The sequence below is a fragment of the Thalassophryne amazonica genome, chromosome 19, assembly GCF_902500255.1.
Source record: "Thalassophryne amazonica chromosome 19, fThaAma1.1, whole genome shotgun sequence".
Classification (NCBI taxonomy): Eukaryota; Metazoa; Chordata; class Actinopteri; order Batrachoidiformes; family Batrachoididae; genus Thalassophryne; species Thalassophryne amazonica.
The window spans coordinates 63,522,579-63,545,878 of NC_047121.1; the positions used below are offsets into that span (position 1 = coordinate 63,522,579).

The 23,300-nt window shown below is 42.1% G+C and overlaps 1 protein-coding gene across 1 annotated transcript in view; it reads right to left on the reverse strand.

Moving 5' to 3' along the window:
• Positions 1-23,300, reverse strand: part of LOC117531961 (latent-transforming growth factor beta-binding protein 2) — a 291,027-nt gene that overhangs the window by 115,438 nt on the left and 152,289 nt on the right. Inside the window, exons 6-8 of the mRNA XM_034195149.1 lie at positions 19,511-19,717; positions 16,374-16,657; positions 13,917-14,019 (exon numbers count right to left, since the gene is read on the reverse strand). Coding sequence (XP_034051040.1) covers positions 13,917-14,019; positions 16,374-16,657; positions 19,511-19,717 — 594 coding nt within the window. The remainder of the gene's footprint in view (positions 1-13,916; positions 14,020-16,373; positions 16,658-19,510; positions 19,718-23,300) is intronic.

Here is a 23,300-nt window from a genome sequence, read left to right on the forward strand (position 1 = left end):
TGAGAGAGTGTGGTCGAGTCATAACATCACGGCAGAGGCTAAGTTAGTGCTCTATCGCGCTGTTGTTATAAGTGTCCTACTATACGCATCAGAAACATGGACACTGTACACCAAAGACATACGCAACATGAATCGTTTCCATCAACGATGCATGCGAACAATTCTTAAAATCGACTGGCAGGGCCATGTGACTGACGACGAAGTATGCAAATGATGTAACTTACCAGAGATGGCCGTGCTTTTAAAAAGTCGACTGCTGAAATGGACAGAACACGTTATCAGGATGGACGAGTGCTGCCTACCGAAATCTCTGCTCTACGGAGAACTTGCTATTGGAAAGCGCAATACCGGATGACCAAGATTGTGCTACAAGGACACCATCAAGGCTGCTGCAAAGGAATGTCAAATCGACAATGTCGAAACAGCTGCGCTCGATCAAGTTAAATGGCGTGAGAGAGTTAGGATAGGCACCGAACTCATGCAGAAGCAAAGGATTGAAGCAAGAAGACAAAAGCACCTGCGCAGAAAGAATCTGGACGAAGCAAAGCAGACCGGTTACACATGCGCCACACGTGGCAGGCCCTGCAAAGGTAGCGCTGGTCTGTTGGCACATGCGAGACTGAAGCACCATGCCGCAGAACTTCACAACTGACGATGGCCGAATCAGCCCTACGTGCCAAGAGATGTTTATGTTAATTGTTAATTTATGTTATATTATTTATGTTTTAAAATTTTTATTGTGTTTTAATCTTATTTCATTTTATTCTGCTTTTTAAATGATGGTTGTGAAGTGCCTTGAGGCAACTAGTCGTGATCTGGCGCTATATAAATTAATAAATTATATAACTTATGTTAAAATGTTGGCAACTGCATTGCAGAGATTACATTTTTATTTAATAGAAAAAAAATCAATTGTGTTAAACATTCATGTTGCTTTCCATCTTTGCTGTGCAGGAATGGTATATTTCTGAAAAACATGGTTCAACAAATGCCGCTGAGTCAAAACTGATTGGCCCTTATTTTGAATTTGCACCAGAACATTATGTCTGCTAAGCAACCTGTCTCAGTGTTGACAATTTAGCAACTGTTTCGCTAGATTTAGCAAATTTCTGGCCTTCCCTCATGTCAGATATTACAACAACACTCACATTACTGTGCATGAATGAACACAAATGCTCCAGTAGTTGGGTGTTATGGTTAAATGCTTCAGTTCACATCCATCCATCCTAAAATACTTTTCAAGTCTATATAGTATGAAGTATTTTATTTATTTTTTGAGCAATAAAAAGAAAGCTTTGATATGAACAGTACTGAGCACTCCCTTCTCAGCACTGTTGCAAAGGCCTTGGCCCATGTTGCCTTAGCGCATCTACAGACCTTGGCCTCCATGTTTACCCAGAGTTCCAGTGCTGCTTTCGAGCTGGGAGGTCTACCATGGACATGATCTTTTCAATACGCCAGCTGCAGGAGAAGTGTCAAGAGAAGCAAATGCCACTCTACATCGCCTTCATCAACCTGACCAAGGCTTTTGACTTGGTCAGTCGAAGCGGACTCTTCAGGCTCCTGAAGAAGATCAGCTGTCCCCCAAAACTCCTCGCAGTGGTCTCTTCGTTCCATGAAAACATGCACAGTACAGTTTGCTTCAATGGCGCAACAACAGAGGCCTTCCCAGTTAGCAGTGGGGTGAAACAGGGCTGTGTTCTTGCACCGACGCTCTTCAGAATCTTCTTCTCCATGCTCCTCCAGTACGCCTTGAATGATTGCAGCAAGGGAGTGTACATTCACACCAGGGCCAACGGCAAGCTCTTCAACATTGCCCAACTTCACTCCAAGACCAAGGTTGTGGAGGTACTCATCCGTGAGATGCTCTTTACCGATGATGCAGCCTTGACATCACACTCCGAAGACGGTCTGCAGCAGCTTGTTAGTCGCTTCTCTCACGCATGCAAGGAGTTCAGACTGACCATCAATCTGAAGAAGACAAACATCATGGCGCAGGACACAGTTGCCCGCCTAACATTGACATTGATGGGTACAGCCTGGAAGTCATAGAGCACTTCACATACCTTGGGACAACCATCTCTAACTCACTATCCATTGTTGTAGAGGTGAACAGCAGGATTGCAAAGGCAGCACCAGTTATGGCAAGACTAAGCCACAGAGTCTGGAACAACTCCAGCCTCACTGAGAAGACAAAACTGCGCGTCTATCAGACCTGCATGCTCAGCACACTCCTCTAAGGTAGAGAGGCATGGACCGCCTACGCCAGACATGAGAAAAAGCTCAACAGCTACCATCAGAGGTGCCTTAGACAAATTCTGCATATCGGATGGCAGGACAAAGTGCCCAACACAGAGGTCTTAGAATACGCCAACATGAGCAGCATGTTCACCATTCTTGGCGAAAGGCGCCTTCGTTGGCTTGGCTATGTCAGGAGAATGGACCTGGGCTGCATACCTAAAGATCTACTGTACAGTGAGCTGGCAGAAGGCACTCGTTTGACTGGTTGACCACACCTATGCTTCAAGGATGTCTGCAAGAAGGATATAAAAATGTGCAGCATCGATGTCAACACGTGGGAGCAGTGTGCAGAGAGCTGTGCAGCCTGGCGCCTTACTGTCAGAACAGGTGCACAGAGGGCTGAGCAGGAGAGGAACCAAGGTCTTGCTGAGCAACGAGCTAGGATGAAGGCGCGACAGCGGCAGTCTCAGTAGGCATCACAGTACACGTGCAACAAATGCAGCAGAGATTGTCACTCATGCATTGGACTGATAAGTCATTTGCGCAGGTGCAGATAGAAAACAAGACAAAAATGTCCTGGATATTTGTTTTGTTAGCTGTGTCGGTAGCACGACCCAAGCGGAGGGTCACCCCTTTGAGTCTGGTCTGCTTGAGGTTTCTTCCTCAAATCATCAGAGGGAGTTTTTCTTTACCACTGTCGCTTGTGTGCTTGCTCTAGGGGTTGGTAAGGTTAGACCTTATTTCTGGCAGCTTTGTTGTGATTTGGCAAAATCTAAATAAAATAAATTAAAATTGAATTTTAAAAAATGACTGACTGGAAAGTCACTAAGGGCCCTTGGGCAAGGTCTTTAATCCCCTATTGCTCCTGGTGTGTAGTGAGCGCCTTGTATGGCAGCACCCTGACATCGGGGTGAATGTGAGGCATAATTGTAAAGTGCTTTGAGTGTCTGATGCAGATGGAAAAGCGCTATATAAATGCAGTCCTTTTACATTTATTTACCATTTACCATTTATTTACCATTCCCACTGTTGCCAAGTGCTTGCTCATAGGGGGTCGTTTTGACCATTGGGGTTTTTTGTAATTATTATATGGCTTTTGCCTTACAATATAAAGTGCCTTGGGGCAACTGTTTGTTGTGATTTGGCGCTATATAAATAAAATTTATTTGATTTGATTTGATTTAAAAAGTGTAAAAAAAACCAAACAAACAAAAAAGCAAAAAAAGCAAAAAAAAAAAAAAAGTGGATGCAACACCATCATCTCCCGCAGACGGACGGATGCCAGGAGGATTTGAACCCACTGCAGATTTATCATCAGCAACCACAATAAGGCATTTAAGAGTGATGTACATCTTTGTAGGTCAACAAGAAACAGGCAGTGGTATGGATCAGTGATCTCAAGAAATGCATCCATAGTGTCACCACCATGACATTTAAAGGGATTAAATCTCACTCTGGCCTGTAACCAGTCATTGCATAGAGGAACTTCATGTCATTTCAATGACAGACACTGTCACCCTTCACAAACACATTTCATGTCTCCATCTAATTGGCCTGTGAGCCAGAGGCCAACGTTGAGCTAACTGCTACCACTTAAGGGAACTAAACAACACTTACAATCCCGTCTCATTATACCATGTATCTACACAAAATGTACGATGCCATCCCAGGGTAAGCAGTAAGGGGTCAGTGAAGGATTACACAGGGGTCACCATTAAAAAAAGCTCCAAATGTAGTTAAAAGTATACTGCATAATTTGTCTGACTATAGGGATTTCAAAAAGGTATAGAGTGGACTATCTATGACTGAATGTTATGGAGTTATGAGGTAAAAGCAGTAATAAATATGGTATTTGATAGAAATAATGTAGTTTTCAATATGATTAGAGTATTTCCAAATGTTGCTCCCTGTGTAATCCTCCATAGAGCCCTTCCCGCCTATAGCTGCCACCCTGGGATGGCCACCATACATTTTTTGTGTTGGCTGTGGTATACTGAGGCTGAATTGTAAGTGTTACTTTGTCCTCTTAACCAGGACAGAAAACCTGCTTGGCTCCTGAACTAAATGGTGTTATGAAGACTACTGGCAACTCTGTACATCCTGATATGAAAATTCTAAATTCTTTGAATTTTCTGACTGGCAGGGTGTCCTAAATCCACGCTCAATGAAACCCTTTAGTCCTTTTCTAATATGAAAGCAAACTATGTTCCAAATTAAACATCGCCTGAGTGTATTCCAGCTAAGCAGAGCTTATGCAAAATGAGAGAAAGCAGGCTGAAAGAAGAAAAGTCAGATGGATTCCTGAGCTGTACAGAAATTTCATTTGCTAATTTGGTATAATCATTCTGTGGACCACCCGGCCCCAGATTGTTCTTCTAAGACGATTGAGAGGCCCGGTCCATCAATCACAGGCTCGGAGCTTTTTACCAGCATCCCCATGGACCTGCCTGGGAGACGGCTTCAGTGTTGGGCTTATCCCCCTTTAACTGGCCTGAAAACGTGTGGGAGACAGAGGGAGGAGGGAAGGATGCCATCAAGGGACAGCAAAAGGACACAGCCTTTCTTTCCTTTTTATTGGCAACCGTGCTGCAGCAAAACAACCAACGCCCAAGCCAAGACCTCCTTGGAACCATTTCCAGCAATTTACTTTCTGACATGCCGCCATGGGACATCATGGTGCCATGGAGAGGGAACCAAGGGCAAATGGAGCTCTTTAATCACCATGGGGGTTTAAGGGTCTTTAAATTCTCAAAGATGGCAATGCTGTCTTTCCTTAACCTTTGAGCCAATGCTTGATTGGAACAAACAGCTTAAAAGGAAGTGATTTGCTTCCAGAACAGAGTACCTCCTTGGCATATGACACATTCGCTACTCCATGTCACTGCCTCTGTAAATAATGCTTCCCAGCTACTGAATCAAAGCGAAATCAGCGATGGCACATGGATCTAATATTAACATCCTCCTGCTGACACAGACATAATGCACAAGCTATGAGATATTTGTTCAATCATGACCAGTCTAAAGGGGTAGGGCAAGAACCGGGCGCATGTGAAGCTAAAACAAAAGGCTTTGGTGAAGGGATTCATTTATTTTTCTGCTACATTAATTCTTTACTCGAAACACACTTCCCATTGTTTGTAATCACGCAACTACGCATTTTACATCTCTGTTTGCAGTTTTGACCATCTCTCTTGACTCACCTCTCCAAGACGCTGATGGCAGTGTGAAGCGGATCAACCACACATTCAAAGCAGACCCACATTCTGAAATAATCTCCAGTTGACTGTGGAATATTAACCACCTGGGACAGTTCACAAAGAAGACATGCCTAGTCCAATAAAAATATGCTTAACTTATCTTGTATCCAATTAAGACATCAACACAACTATCATATCCGCATGCCTAAAACTGGGATTAATGTCTCATAGTAGTTAGGTATACTCAGCCCTGATTAGCCACAGTTGCTGCCCAACTAATAGGTTCCATCGCTCGAGTGGTGAGGGGATAACGCTAAGTCAATATCAATGATTCAAAAGCTGCCAATGATGTAACGTCTCTATCTAATCACCTTGAGAAGCTGTTCCAGTGCATCTGCTCTTTTATTGCCTGCTTTTATGACAAAGTCATTTCATTTATGGGTTTTTCCTTTTCTTTTTTTTTTTGGCCATTAACAAGTATTTGATCAGCACTCATAAGAAGCAATAAAGCAGACTCGGCTCCTTGATGAATGAATGTTTGAATTTCAAGGGAAGAGATGGGTGATGTGGGGAGAGATGACCTCATGTAGGAGGATCAGTGGAGCCCCTCTTGAGGCGTTTTCACACCTGAAATCTGGAACAGGATCTGTACAACCTTATGCTTGGTCAGGTTAGATTGGTTTCACATTGCAATTTTGCATATACACATACGAACTTTCCATGACGTGTTTTTCTGTCATCACCATCTATGTTGGCTGTGTTTTTATATACTTGGCAATGGTTGTTTGTAAACGTAGGTGCGTGCAACTGACGCTGGCTCCTTTTCAATTTGACAGAATGGACAACTTTTTATGTCTTTGTAAATTCATTTTTTATTTCCTCTGACGATAAAATCACAAAAAGGTGCTCCCATTCTTATTACTTTCTTTTCTGTTCTTCTTCTACTGTCTAATGGATCGTTACTATTTCTGTTTCTTTTCTTCTGCTGCTGTTTAATGGGTGATAATAACCTGTCTCACTTCCTGTAATTGGCCTGAACTATCCAAAAAGTGTTTTCACAATGCAAATTTTGGTCTTTTGGTCCATACCGTGGTTCCAGACTGTTTTCACGCCTGTTATTTGGTTGGCACCAAAATGAAGAGTGCAAAGGTCTAGACCAGGAGGCGGCAACAAGGGCCAAGACAGTGTAGGTTTTCCTTGCAACCAGTCACCTCAGCAGGTGGGTTTGCTGATGAGCTTCTCCCCTGATCATAAACACCTGAACGTCAATGAAATCACCTGCTGAGACACCTGAACATCAATGATGTATCAAGTATCAAGTTGTCTTTATTAGCCGCTCAGGGGCAGTTTGTTGAGCAGCCAGCAGTAAAACACATTAATTCATACATAAACATAACATGATCTTAAATATGGCAAGAAAACGTACCATGAAAACTCACCAAACAGTAAACATAATAACACAATAATAAGAAAGTATAGTTAAAAACCACTCACGTGATAGTGTTTAAAAATCTAGTGACAGTGAGAATAAAAGAGTTCTTGTACCTATTGGTCTTAGATCTTCTGGACATAAATCTATGACCAGGCAGAAGCATTTTGAACTCAGGGTACAAGGGGTGACTGGATTCGTCCAAGATCGACCTCGCCTTCTTAATGGATCTGTTTTTATATATACAGTAGTGTTCAGAATAATAGTAGTGCTTTGTAACTAAAAGGTTTAATTCAGGTTTTGAGTATATTTCTTATTGTTACATGGGAAACAAGGTACCAGTAGCTTCAGTAGATTCTCACAAATCCAACAAGACCAAACATTCATGATATGCACACTCTTAAGGCTATGAAATTGGGCTATTAGTAAAAAAAAAAAAAGTAGAAAAGGGGGTGCTCACAATAATAGTCGCATCTGCTGTTGACGCTACAAACTCAAAACTATTATGTCAAACTCCTTTTTTTAGCAATCCTGTGAATCACTAAACTAGTATTTAGTTGTATAAACACAGTTTTTCATAATTTCTTCACATCTGCGAGGCATTAATTTTGTTGGTTTGGAACCAAGATTTTGCTCGTTTACTAGTGTGCTTGGGGTCATTGTCTTGTTGAAACACCCATTTCAAAGGCATGTCCTCTTCATCATAAGGCAACATGACCTCTGCCTTTTCTGACATATCCAAACTGATCCATGATACCTGGTATGCGATATATAGGCCCAACACCATAGTAGGAGAAACATGCCCATATCATGATGCTTGCACCACCATGCTTCACTGTCTTCACTGTGAACTGTGGCTTGAATTCAGAGTTTGGGGGTCATCTCACAAACTGTTTGCAGCCCTTGGACCCAAAAAGAACAATTTTACTCTCATCAGTCCACAAAATATTCCTCCATTTCTCTTTAGGCCAGTTGATGTGTTCTTTGGCAAATTGTAACCTCTTCTGCACATGTTTTTTATTTAACAGAGGGACTTTGCGGGGGATTCTTGCAAATAAATTCGCTTCACACAGGAGTCTTCTAACTGTCACAGCACTTACAGGTAACTCCAGACTGTCTTTGATCATCCTGGAGCTGATCAATGGGTGAGCCTTTGCCATTCTGGTTATTCTTCTATCCATTTTGATGGTTGTTTTCGGTTTTCTTCCACGTGTCTCTGGTTTTTTTTGTCCATTTTAAAGCATTGGAGATCATTGTAGATGAACAGCCTATAATATTTTGCACCTGTGTATAAGTTTCCCCCTCTCCAATCAACAACTCCAATTTTCCTCATGCTTTCAAAGAGAAAAGCATGCTCAACAGGTGCTGGCTTCATCCTGATTCACACCTGTTTGCTCCACAAAATTGACGAATTCACTGACTGAATGCTACACTACTATTATTGTGATCACCCCCTTTTCTACTTTTTTTTTTACTAATAGCCCAATTTCATAGCCTTAAGAGTGTGCATATCATGAATGCTTGGTCTTGTTGGATTTGTGAGAATCTGCTGAATCTACTGGTACCTTGTTTCCCATGTAACAATAAGAAATATACTCAAAACCTGGATTAATCTTTTTAGTCACATAGCACTACTATTATTCTGAACACTACTGTATATGGCGGGTCGTTTAAGGAAAAGCCAGCAATCTTGTTGCACTCATTTACAATATAATACAGACTGTTTTTGTTTTTCAAAGCTAAAAACCCATACCAGCAGATAAAAGAAAAGGTAAGAACAGATTCAATAAAACAGCAATAAAACATCTTCATAAAAGTGCTGTCCACATTAAAATGCCTGGGTTTACGGTAAAAATGCATGCGTTGGTGAGCTTTCTTACGTACCTGGTCAATCTGATGCTCAAAGGTTAATCCACTGTCAGTAAAGGTTCCAAAGTATTTATAGTTCTGTACAACTTCCACAGCCAGTCCATTAATAACTCCAGGAGAAATGCCATCCTGCTTTTTCATCATCTATCATCTCTTTAGTTTTGTTCATGTTGATATCTAAAAAGGACAATTTACACCAGCTGATAAAATCTGACACCACAGGGCCATGGTCCTGATCATCTGCTGAGACACCTGAACATCAATGAAATCACCTGCTGAGGTGATTAATAGAAAGGGAAACCTGCAGTGTATTGGTCCTTCATGGCACATGATTGCCCACCCCTGGTCTAGACCAAATAAAGTAGGTGTGAAAGTGACCATTATTTTCCTCTGCAAGAGTTCCAGTCTCATGTTCATGGATATGGATCTATATAGTCTGTTACCATGACAGAGAACATTGTTCCATGCAAAGACAATTGTAGCACAATCACAGACAATATAGCACATTCCTTTAGTACAACTGTGTCATTGTGAGCTTCTGGGATGCATAGCTGTCAAAGTGATTGGGGGTCTTAATGTTATTGATATAAACCCCAAGAGTTCCGGTTGACAATGACAAAGAATGACAAAGGAAGAGGAGTGAAACAGAGAGCCAACTCCCACAGACAGATGAGTGAGTTTGAAGGGAAGGCCGGAAAAAGATGGAAGCCATGCAGTGATGACCTTGTGTACCAAGGGAAGAAGAGTTAAATTAAGCTGGAGCTACTGTGGATGTGTCACTTCCTCTCAGCCCAAGAGACCTTGGATCTGGCTCCTTGGGAGGCAGGGTAGCGTCACACAGTGGGAGAGTCCCACAAAGAGGGGGATACACCCAAACAATGACAGATGGGTAGACAAATAGAATAGGAAAATCTGTTAGCTCTGAAATACACAATGAAGGAGGGGTTGCACAGTTATACATTGCTATGCCAACAGTGCAGCATGTTTCAGATTCTAATTGGCTTTGCATGTTCAGAAAAGTCAGACTGCTTTACTGATACAACTTCCCCCTATTGAGTTCATTAAGATACATATAACCCTAAACTGACTCTTTTGAATGATATGCTCAACATATAAACCCTGGGTTCCGTATTTTCACTGCCACTCTCGTAGAAGTTTTGCAAATAGTAAGTTTCAAAAATGCACAAAAGCTCAACAAGGTGCTGTGCAAAATACGCCGCTTAAAAACAAAACAGCAAAAAACAGTTATTTGAATTTACTTGATTTAAATGCATACATACATTGGTCCCACATGATCAGAAAGTGTCCAACTGACACAATTTTCCTCTCTGTCCCAAAAATCATGGCAGTTGGACACATTCTAAGCATATGGGACATTAACCTGGCACAGTCAGACTAATTCTTACAAGGCAGCATATGCCATAAGTTGCCATTCTTCTCTACAAGAGTCAAGACAGAAGTCAGACTACCAGAGCAAGAATTTTAGCTGAGGAAGCGTCTGCGATTTGAAGCGAAACGTCCTCGCATCAAGCAACCCAGTCCAGTTGAAGATTCAAGCTTCTCTACTATGGAAACCACCTGGACCACTGAGAGCCTGCACAGAAACAGTACTTTGGGTCTTGAGGACCAGGATTGGGAAACACTGGATTAGGTCATTCATTGAATTCCCTTGGGAGTCCTCCTAATGTGTAGTCAGTGTGTTTCCTGTGTGGTGGAGAAGTGACCCAAAGACCCTCTGGTCACAAGCCGGCCTTTGTAACCTCCAGGCACCCACCTCCCAGTGTTCCTTTTCCATCAGGAACAGTCAGAGTGCAATGTTCAAAGGCTTCAGCTCGTACTACACACATGCACTCATGACATATAGGCCGTAGATTATAAATCACATATTTGAGTACATAAAATGCAGGGACTTCACCTTCAAACGCCCCGCTCCAACAACAGACACCAAATGTTTTTAAATGCTATATCATGCTCAACCTCTTGAGACAAGATGACAATAGCTTTGAAGCTGATGAAGCCAGAAAAGGATGACAGATCTAAATCCAGGAAGTTCTTTATTGAAGCTGGCGAAATATTCCTGTCTGCAGTGGAACCATAGCTCTTAAACTGTGGTCGTACTGGCATTCTCTGTCGATGCTATAAAATAAAGAAGTCGCAAACTTCACTGTGTTTTCTAACCAGCTATAAACTGGCCAATGGTTGCATCACATCCCAAATACAAACTGGACTTTCATTACATCATTATCACATACTCAACAACAGACACAGGGGACTTTTAAAGTTATGTGAGCATTTGCCGTCATTGAACTTAGAATGAAAATATAAATTCTTGGGCTTTGTTCTTTCTCAGTTGCCTTTGCTAGGCACACAAACAGGCATTTGTTGGGTTTGTAATGGAGAACAATGCCAGAGGACCCAAAGAACAATAGCACGCTCCAGGAATTCAAAGCATGTCTCTTATTCATGCTTCCTCCAAGACTTCTTGGATACATTACATGATTTCATTTTAACTGAATTTCTCCTCTCGTGTCCTTACTTCCCGGTCTGCGTGTGACTCGGGACCCAGGCCTGTTCCTGCCCCCAAAAACAACCACGAGATGAACATTTAGTCTGTTCCTCCCCGAAACTTCAAAGAATGGTGCCGAGGGAAACATCTGGGAGCCAAAAGAGATCATGCCGGGGACTTAGAAAGAACAGGAATCTGGCACACGGAAGGAGATAGGGGAGGCAGAGTAAAGAATGGATCACGGATTCATGGCAGAGAGGCATGATGTCTGCTTCTGATTAGGGCCTGGTCAAACATTTAGTGAAGAATGAGGACTTTTACAGTTAATTGGCTTCTGCAGGAATAGCCATAATAGGACTAAGAGTACACAGGGATGAATGAGAATGAAGTGTCCTTGGGAATTCTTTCCCCATGAGTCTTCAACAACAACAAGTCCTGAAGTAGTGCAGGGACATAATCAAGCTATCCCTGTAACACACAGAGCTGTCAGACCCAGTGAGAGTCTCCTTTTCACCACCCACCCAGCCTGCCAGCTTTGCAATTATTCTGCCACTGGTTTTCAAACCCACCACAGCTCAGGCTGGGAAGCAGCTGAGCTGAGGTGTTCATTTTTGGGCTCTTTCAAAGCAATGCTGAATCGTTTTGGCCTGCAGGGTGGGTGGCATTCCTGCCAGCCTCTCATCTTCATTCCAAATGTGTTTTCATTTGGTTCCCGGTTTTGGTTTTATGGAAGTGAAAACAGATTCACTTTTTACTACTGGGAGCAGAGGCGAGTCACGCAGCCACCTCAGTGGAGTTCAGGAACCTAACGGGAGGAGAAAACTTCCTCTTTTGACATCTCTCACCACAGGGTGGAATAATCCACTTGTTGTTGTCACTGAAAGGATCATATGACATGATGGTAGGTAAAGGAAAATTTGTCAGTTGTCTCGTAGTTGTGATCCAGTTTTCATTTTTGGGGTTGTCTCATGTGCTTCCACACACACACACACACACACACACACACACACACACACACACACACACACACACACACACACACACACACACACACACACACACAAAAGCAAAAACCAGGAAGCAACTTCCAGTACTTACAAATTAAGCCAAAATGGAAGCGGAAAAAACTTGCAGTTCCTTGAATGTCCATTTGGGGCTGCCTCTAAAAGCAAGGCCATACCCATAGGCCTTCATGTTAAAATCCCCAAATTTTGTGCAGAAATTAACATGTTCACAGCCTGGTACACATAAATAAACACATAAAATTATGTACTTTATTAGTGTTCCCCTTCATAACAACTGTACGGGGGTGAATATTTTATTATTAGGGTTTTTTTTTATAACTCATCACTTTAAGCTATTTGAAGCATAAAGATATAAATCATCAGGGGCGTGGTTTGTTTTGGTGGCAGCTTGTGTGTGCCGGTAAGCAGTGTGCAGTGCACCACTCACAGATGTTGCTAGCTGCTGTGGACCACCCACATCTGTCCTTTGAGGATTTTATTACAAATATCCGAGATAATACGGTGGTTAATTGTACTAACACACCATCTAAGAAGTCTGTGCTCCAGTATTTCTGTTGAGTGAAATGTTCATATTATTGAATTTGTATGTTAGCACCATTAGCACTTTTAGCAGCTATTGATAGGTTGGTGCCATTAGGTCCACTGATGATGCAATTGTTACTAAGGCAATATGCCGGTCATTCATTGTTATACTCACCCCAATCCACCCAGTCCAAAAAAATATACAGTCATCAAACACCTGAACTAAAGGTAGCCTGTTAGCCTTAGTTTGGCAAAGGCGTGAATAGATAAAATACACAGAGCCAACTGAAGCGAGTGCATCACCTGGCCAGTCAACAAGAAAGTGCAAAAGAAAGCTGGAGGGTCTTTTCAGTGCAATTCATCATTTCCATTCTGTGTTATCACAATGTGAGCTTTCACAAGATGTACCCTGCTGCTAAATCTGAACTGATGTGCACTGAGATAAAGAAAGCAAAGTTTAATCAGCTATCGGTGCTGTTTTGGGTTTTGATAAATGTGTGGAAAAACCACCAAGCTTGTGAAACTGTTGCTTAGGGGCGCAACATATATCTCTGATCAAATGCCGCAATACCAAAAGAGTGGAAACTCTAACTGGAAAGAAAGTACAGCCCAGTTGGACTGGGTTTCTCTTAACCTCATACCAACCCAATAGACTGGTCAAATGCCCCAATACCACAAGAGTGGAAACTCTACCTGGAAAGAAAAGTACAGCCCAGTTGGACCGGGTTACTCTTAACCTCATACCAACCCAAGGAGACTAGTCAAATGCCCCAATACCACAGGAGTGTAAACTCTACCTGGAAAGAAAAGTACAGCCCAGTTGGACCGGGTTACTCTTAACCTCATACCAACCCAATACACTGGTCAAATGCCCCAATACCACAAGAGTGGAAACTCTACCTGGAAAGAAAAGTACATCCCAGTTGGACCAGGTTATTGTTAACCTCATACCAACCCAACAGACTGATCAAATGCCCCAATACTACAAGAGTGTAAACTCTACCTGGAAAGAAAAGTACAGCCCAGTTGTAACCTCATACCAACCCAAGGAGACTGGATTAGACTGAAGTCATATATTGGAAAAAGGTAGAACGAAATGCTTGACAGCTTTAAAGAACCGTGCTTACCTGGTTTAGTTGGACACTTCTGGCACTTGTTTAGACCCCAGGAGGCACCCACACTTCCACAGCAATCATCCTGTTTGGTTAGGCCTGGCAGGGGCTTGCCACACTACAACAACACACATCTGTGTTAAATCTTTAAAATGAGTTTTGAAAGTGAATGCTACACACTTGATCTGTGCAAGAGTGTGTGTTTGTTGGGTGGATGGTTGGCATGCCTGCGCCTGCATGCTTGCTTGTATGTGTGTATGTTGGCAATGCTAGTATTTGTGAGTGCCTTTATCTAAGAATGCGCTTTTATACCAACAGTATGTGTCAGGACAAAGTGAACTAGACACATATGAGACCGGTTAGCTGGAGGAAGACACTGAGTCAGGAACAAATAAGAAACTCCTGGCAGCCTCATTAAGGCACTTGGCTAATTGTGTAAAGAGATTCCTATCTGATCATACTTATTAGATTTTTAGCCAACAGGGATCTATGAGACTCAACACGAAACAGAGAGCACATTCTTCTACAGAATACCAAACTGGCATACTGGCAGGAGAGTAGGGGAAACTGTAGGCTGATACTTTTCTTTGGGTACTTCTGCTGGGGTTCTCAGAAATGAAAAACTGTCTGGAAGGTTTAATTATGAAGCTCCCAAACGAAACCTGAGTTGAGAAAATGGGAGGTGTGGTGCAGCATAAACAACCTTGTTCAGTGGATAATGCTGGCAAAAACAACAGTACTCTGGATCGGCTTGTTGTTGAGACTATACACGTAAAGGCTAAGAGTCAAACATGATGCCTCATCGCGGCCAAGCAAACAGATGACTTCAGATTAACCAAACTCACGCACTCAGACTCCAAATTCTGTCTGTTTCTTTTTAGTACAAGTCTGTTCCGACAACCGTATTATCCGGCCCTTACCAAAAAGAAGTTTGTCCAAGCTTACCAGCAGTATGTCTTTTTTAAAACTAAAAATGAACAAGTAGACTTTCAGTTCACTTGTTACGTATTTATCAGAATTTTATTTAACAGCTTTCTATTAAAATATACTCTGTTTATACTGGCGAGTATACCAAAGCAATCTCTTAATCTTAATGCATTCAGGCAAGTACACTTGTAGTAGCTTATACTTGTAGCTACAAGAGCAAGTGTCTTCAGGTAACAAATAATAGGGCAGCACAGTCTCGTTTGAACCCTGCATGATATCGTGGGATTTGACCACTTATGGGGACAGACGTTCCTGTTGTGCAATATATACACAGTACAACGTCACACGGGAAAATGGTGTACTGTTCCGTTTTCGGTGGCAGTCACCGAAGCAGTAGCAAAAAGTACATTTTTTGGGGTTCCCAGTGGAGAAGGGAAGACGAGGCAAATGTGAGAGGTCGTGTCGGTAAGTGTTAGCCTACACAGCTAACCAGAGTAGCTATGTTCTCTCGCCTGCAAAACCGCTTCGACGTGTTTGTGCTACAAGTCATAAACAAACCGTAACACATGTCCACTTTCCCACCGCATTGTCACTTTTTCTTTGCTTTTTCCACTCTCTTTTGCCCAAAAACTCAGAGAAAGTGCCGTGTTTATGTTCGCGAAAGTAGAGAAATTAAGTCATATGCGTCATATTTTACCCCTTTAGCACCAAACGAGACTGCGCTGCCCAATTAACTAGCTGCAAAACTGGACTTCTTGGCAGGGGTTTGGGAAGTGGGTTTTTGACCTGAAGATCCTTGGTTCAAATCCTGATCAGACTGGAAAAACCACAAAGGTTTTTTGGGGGGGGGTAAGTATACTTTCATAAACCAAAAAGTAGGCTACAAGTATAAAACCACTAACTAGTTGTGTGCTTGAACTTTACTACTGTGAACTTTCAAGTATACTTTGATACACTAAAAAGTGAACCAGTTTAGTTCCAATAAATATACACTTACAAGTATGTGTACTATAAAATATACTTCAGAAGAAAACATGGAGGTTTATTTAAGTTAATTTAATAAAATAAACTCAAAGCATACGTTTTTGTAAGGGTGACCATGCAAAGCAGAATAAATATCTAGTATATACCAAAGTCTGTATGTGGCACTGCTACCTGGAATACTTGAAAAGCCTTTCTATCTGAGACACACACACACATACACATATATACAAACATAAATACACACACAAAAAGGATGATACCAGCTGGTTTCAAGCTTAACCTCTTTGCCACAACATCGCTCTAACTCATCCCATGACTACTTTGGGGAAACGGCGTAACTTGAGATGACCAGCGTGTTTGGAGCTCATAAATAGTGAATACAACATAAATCAAATCCACAGAGGCCATATCTTAAACAACATCAATCAAAAAAGGAAGAACTGAGATGGGTATCAGTGGTAAAATGGCAACAACTGCCTTCAACTCATATGGTGGACCATGAAACTGCGGGTGGCTCTGATCATTTAGTGTTGACAGAATTCACTTGACCTAACATTATACCTGTCCATCAGCGGTTTCCTGGAAACATCTTCCCACATTCCCGTTCCGACGGTTTTGTAACCTGTCGTGATTGCTGGTATTCTCGTTGGTGGGTGACTGTCTGTTACTGTTCTCGTTGGTGGGTTGGTGTTCATTCCCAGGTTGGGAGCGCTGTTGGACAGAATGAGCGCCCTCAGTGGTAGCTGTTCTCTGCCCAGGTTGCACGCGGGCTACTTGGTGGATCTGGACCTCAGCTTCTGGAGGGTGCTGGATATGGACATTCACCAAGGATGGGTAGAGAGAAGCTGGACACAGAGAAACTCATAGTTTTACCCTGTAATTTTGAACAATGTTTGCAGAAATAGTGGGCCAGCATAGCAAAACAATATTTCATTTTGGGATAAAAGCATGGAATTTGGCACACATATTCTAAATTAACTGATGTTTATTTTCAGATATGGAACCATCCTGGAGTTGACCTCTAATGAGCTACAGGGGTCAATAAAGAATTACACAGGGATCAAAATTTAAAAATGCTCTAATCATGTTGAAAACTATACCACATTATTTGTCTGATCATAACGATTCCAAAAAGGTATCGTTTGGACTATCTATGACTGAATTCCATGGAGTTATGAGGTAAAAATGATTAATGTGACAAAGATCAGTTTCAGTTTGTACAGGGGTCAAAAGTTAAAGTTGCTCCAGTTTTGGTAAAAAGTGATGCAAATTATTGGTTGAAATAAAAGGATTAATAAATGGAATAGTTTTGACTGTGCTGAATGCTTGGTCTCCAAAGTAAAGGTCAAACAAGGTCGACGTCCATTGGATTCTATGACGTATGACGTTACCCCATAACATGATAACTAAGCATGACAGATGGTGCAAACTATTCCTTTTTAAAATGCTAGTAACACAACCAATAATTAGCATCATTTTTTTTTACCAAAATTGGAGTAACTTTAACTTTTGACCCCTGTACAAACTGAAACTGACCTTTGTTACCATTTTTGCTGTTTTTACCCCACAACTCCATGGAATTCAGTCACAGGTAGTCCAAACTATACCTTTTTGGAATCATTATGATCACACAAATAATGTGGTATAGTTTTCAACATAATTGGAGCATTTTTAAATTTTGACCCCTGTGTAATTCTCTATTGACCCCTGTAGCTCATAAGAGGTCAACTCCAGGATGGTTCCATATCTGAAAATAAACATTAGTTAATTTAGAATATGTGTGCTACATTCGATGCTTTTATCAGAAAATGAACAATTTTTATGTACATTTGAGCTAAGCTGGCCCACTAAAACATCTTTACTGAGAAGAAAAAAAAAGATCCATGTATCAGTTAACATTCTACACAAACATGTTAGACACAAGCTTAGCTCAGTTCAAGTTCCACAAGGGGAATTACGAACAAAGGCATCAATGAGATATGAAACAACAACAAAAACAACAAGACTTTCTGAATCTCTGGTTTAAATCAAATCATCTTAAATACTGGAAACAGATTTTTTTTATTTCCATTTCTTTCTTTTTTTTTTTTTAAGAGCGCCAAAGATGTTGCAATGTAGGAATGAGCTCTTTGTCCGTTTGACAGAGGGGAAGCTTCTATCTTCAGGGAATGCCAGGGCACCTTCCGAGAATCTGGACCTGCTCTCATTTATCAGTCTAACAGATGGACGGCAGTGAGGGTCCAGAAAGAAGAGACCTGAGCCTGACACTACTTCGACATTTGAGATGTAGACAAGATCATTTGTTTTCTTGTTTTGACATTACAATACCAACACTGAAGGCTTTTGTTGACTTATAAATATGCATTTGATTTATGTAAAAACGAATGCTGGAAGAAATGTGAATGGAATTTAAATTATTTATGACAGAGCTTCTGCTTCTACTTACTGAGGATGAGCGAGAGTCAAAAAGAAATAATAAAAAAAAAAAGATACCAGAGGAGATGGAAACTGAGCAAAACATCTTTTATTCTCCTTTTGTTCTGTTTCTAATATTCACTTCTGTTGATAAAAGCACATTGTGTGAACAATATGACTCATCCACTTCCACTGAGTCACTCAAAACTAATGTTCAAAATAAATCCTGACAACCACAGCAAAGAAGTGTGCTTTAGAAAAAAAAAATGACCACATGACATTTGCTCATCAAGACACGGGATTGCTAAACCCAATTCAAGAGCTCCAGGCTTAATCAAGTGTAGTTAATCAGATGTGGGTGGGGTTGGGACACATAATACATAAAGGGCGGAAAGATGTGTGGACTAGATTTACGAAATTCTGACATGTATAAAAAAAGGAAGCCACCGGGAGGACCAAACTCAATCTTCCGCTACCGCCACCAGCCTATCTTCTGGTCCAGGTAGTCCCATAGCCGGATGGCCATAGGGGTGGTAGACGTTGGAGTCTAGGGCACAGAATATACAGGGTGGTGCTCATCTCTGCTTCCTTCCCCACCTTCACCTTCCCAAAGTCTCAAGAGAGTACAGAGTCAGGTCCTTTTCGCTCTGAGTAGGATTCAAACCAGTGACCTCCTGCATGCACTATTGACACCTTTACAGTGTCAAATCTTGCGCATAATCATGTCTTTTTGGGTATCCTTAAGAAATTATTCAATCCTTCGTCATCAATAGCCTTTTTGCTTAACGATTCCCTTATCAGTCCTTCAGAGTGGACGTCGTTTTTGGGGGTGTTTGTCAGGAAAATGATCATTTCTCTACATTGATTACAGACCCTGCAGCGGGTCTGTTTAATCAACCATTTCTGCAGCACGGCTTTGCTTTGATCCTTGAACCAATGAAGCAGTGCTTCGATCTTCGATCTGCTGCTTCGCTGGTTCTTTGTTTTATTTCGCTTTATCTTAATTTTTCCCCACTAAAACCCTAAAGAGCATATGTCTGTGAGTGATATTTACCTTTTTTATGTTAAACCGACCTGTTATGGTCTTCTGAATCAGTTGATAGATGTATTTTCATAACTTAAAAACGGGACTAATGCTAATGCGTTAGCATGTCTATGGCATTTTCAATGTTAAAGTTAGCATTAAGCTGAGCCATTATCAAGCCTCCATCCCCAGCATGCAAAGGATTCGGGGATACCTTAAAACCATGAATAGTTGGATGCTCTAACAGCTCTGCTTTTACCTTGCTGATTGGACAATGGTAGGGTGTACATGGAGTGCGATGTTGATTTCTGTCCAGGGTGCCTGGTGTTCTTGTGAGTTTGAGGCGTCGGCCTTGCAGGACTCGGGGATGGCAGGTGGCAAAATTTCCCTGTTGAGTTTGACGGACACCAGCAAAGGTCCCTGCCGATACAGCGTCCTCCATTAAGACAGGGGATCTGACAAAAGACTTCAATGAAAAGCGGGGTGAGAGGAGGGAGAAACAGAAGGTTATTTCCACAGAGAGATTCATTAGAGTACACAAACGCCACATTTAATTGCGTAGATTTATGTGCTCTCAAACGCAGGGATCCTTAATGGGAAACAGGAGGGGTAGTTCTAATAGGAAGGGCATGTGCTTCGGCTTCAAGTAGACATGCTTTGTTTGCAAACAGTTAGTAATGGTCATGCTGTTCTGTACTCTTGCACGAGCAAACACCTCGTTCCACATGATATTTATAAAGTTCTGAGATTTTCCTCAAGGCATGGCCTGTCACGCAGCAACACTTTTATTGCCATTGTTTTGCCTCAAATCAGTAACTGCACACTCCTTTGAGGAGCAATGTTTACCTCAAACTGACAGAGGAAGGACAGCTTCTGCACGTTTGTCCGCCGCACCGCAAATTGGAAATTGGATATTGTAATGGTAAGATTTGTCTGTTTGTTTGTCCAGTGATAACTCCAAAATGCAAAGAGCAATTTCAATGAAAAGTGATACATAAATTCAGTGCACCGACCTCTTGGATCTCTTGTCACGTCAAGTTCATAGCTGAAAAATTCAAGGTCAAATCCCGAGGGAATCATCTACTATCTGCAGTGATATCTTCAAAATTCAAAGACAAATTTCAGTCGAACTTAGTCAAGAAACTCAATGGTTCATGTCAAAGGTTAAATTAGAGGTCAAGGAGCAATTTCACTCCAGCTTTGTCAGTAAATTTAGTGAATGGTTCCATCACAATATAGGTCATGTCAAGGTCACAGGGATACGGTCAAGGGCAAATCAGGTCATCATTGAAAAAAATCTAAATAACTATATCTCAGGAACAAGATAAGATATTGAAATGTGTTTTTCTGCATGGACATCTGCTGTCCGGAAGTGATCAAATGTATCAGACGTCTAACGTCTATGACGTAATGAAATCAAAGAAATTCAAAAATTTTCTGATAGTGGCAAGACACTGCAATCATCTAGAGTCTTTATGTGTCTGAAAACAAGACTTTTCAGATGGTGGCAGATGAAACAAGTCAAGTCTGGGAGCATGCGCTGGTGCTGCAATTTACTACATCCATGACACCACGAGGTATGTCGCCTTGGGTCCTGGATGGCAACCACCCAGGCAGACAATCGGTTCATTTCTATAGATGAATGAGATGAATGTTGTGATTTTTCTGGAGTGATCTACCTTGGGTCAGGGAGCAGATGTGACTCTGCCTGAATTATTTTCCTTTCACCTGATTCTTTAGTCAGAGAGGTTTTCCTTAACCTTTTTTTGATATCATGAATATTTGATGGGTGGGGGGGGGGGGGGGGCATTCACAATTCCTCTGTCGGTTGGTGGTGGTTCACAATGTTTGTTCATTATTACCCCAGCGTACGTATGTGCTTGAGGTTTTCCCTTCTAGTTCACTTTGTAACACATGAAGCTTACGGATTTGTGCACCGAACACTCACTTTGCCGACTGCGGGAGGAAAAAGAAAGAAACTCGAAACTGTCAAATCTTGGACAGAATCTGAAACTCAAGAACAACTGAACTCTGAACACTGAAATAAACTGAACTCCAAAACGTACCCGGACAACTATTTGAGTTAAAGTCTGCAGTTTACCATAGAGGGAGAGACGGCGATAACAAGTCAGGAAAGACCATCACTGACCAAATGGAGTTTGACAGATGTGCATTCACCACCCTTTCATTGGCCTTATCTTTTGGCGTAAGGGATGGGTGCCAACTCTACACCCTCAATACCTGGACCTGTTCCAACCTACAGATTTGCACTGACCTGACCTCTCCTAACTCAAAACATCAAAGCCTACCAAATGAAAAAAAATCACTCCACTTTTTTTTTGCTAAGCAGATCACAAGTACTAGCACTGCTTTACCAAACCGTTGGTTTTATAGATGGCTTGCATACCAGCACTAGGAGATGAAAGAGAAGGCTAGTGATGGACACATGCTGTGGGGGGCATCGTCACGCGGACATGCTAACAGTGTGCGAACAGAGATGCTGGACAGTTTTGATGGTATGCTGGGAATGAGCTCCCTGTCACATAACGTTAACAAGAGTGACGCTGGAGGCATTTAAGAGGGAGTAGAAGCACGGGAGTAATGTAGAGGGAATGAAAAGGAACATAGTAGAGGTGTGCAGCTTTCCCTTTTTAAAGAAGTTTGATAGCTATCTAGCTACATGGGGTCCAATACAATTTATTGATAATACACTGTATTATGGAATGACTCAATCCGGTGTGAATTAGAATAAGCTAAAAGTGACATTGTTTATCTTCTTACTCATAATTCATGTTTCAATAAAATTGTGGACCTTCTTGGGGTTTTACTACTGTGCTGCCTCTGCTCACTTTTTGTTCTCCACTCTGGCAGCACCACACAAATTAACGCTAAGTGCAGCGCAGAAGAAGCCCAGAAGAGAAAGCCAGCTGTTTTTCACCTGTTCACATACTAACAGAAATTTTCATGTGCAGAAACCCATCTGGGCCGCATGGTGGCTTAGTGGTTACAGCTTGGGATTCCGGCGAGGGCGGTTGCATCTCCTCCTCCCTCGCATCTCGTCCTGTTGTCTCTATTTCTTACTCCAACCTTCAAGGTCCCGACTTCACCAGATTGTGAATTCTTGCATTCATTAACCATGGAATTGATCAGCTGGTCTCTCAACGCTTGACACCATCTTTTCAACAAGGAATCACGGCTGGGGTACCCTGTGTGCCCAGGAGGAACCTATCCCATGGGCTACATTCTTGACGCCTGGAAGGTGTGGGGTGTGGCATGCTTGGCACCACTCTCCATGGAAGATGAGGATTTATTCTTATTAGTCTTCATGGTAGTTGGGCTGCTGCTGTCAGGATTATGCACTGCCCTGATCTAACAGAAAATTGGCAAGACAGCTGCCATCAAAACCATAACCCCACATCTGTCTGTCATGATTATCGAGGTTGGCAAGGCTGTACAGTCTCAGACTGCATTGACTTTTGGAACTGAAACGCAAGTTGGAATGCATCTCGGAGCAGCTGTCTGCCCTGCAAAGTCATTGATGTTGGAGACCAGTAAATATTCAATTACACAATTGGATTTGGACAGTTAAGAAAAGCCGCATTTGGTTCTGTGCTTCTCTGCCTAACCCAAACAGCTACCGAAGGTCAAAATGCCCCGCTTGTTTTTCCTCCAGAAGATTTCAACAGCCCTGGTGATGCACATGGCTCCCTTTCTCATCTGCCCTCCCCCACAGACTCTACGCACACATGGACAGGGACTGATATGAACCACCTGCAAACAAGGACGCACACCCCCTCCACCCCTCCTTGTGTTTCTGTCCCACCCTTGCTTCTGCACTTGCCACTCCCTTCCCCCTCTGGAAGGTCGTGCGGCATGGCTGCAGCAACCTCCCACCTCCACCCCCCAAGCTCAGTTGCGCAGCATGAAGCTGCTGAAGCCCACACTCACATTGCCTCAATTCGGATGACGGACTGTTTCAAACTTTAGCATACCTAAACAATCAACCCCCCCTTGTGACCCTTAATTGAAGTAAGGGGTTGAAGGTGAGT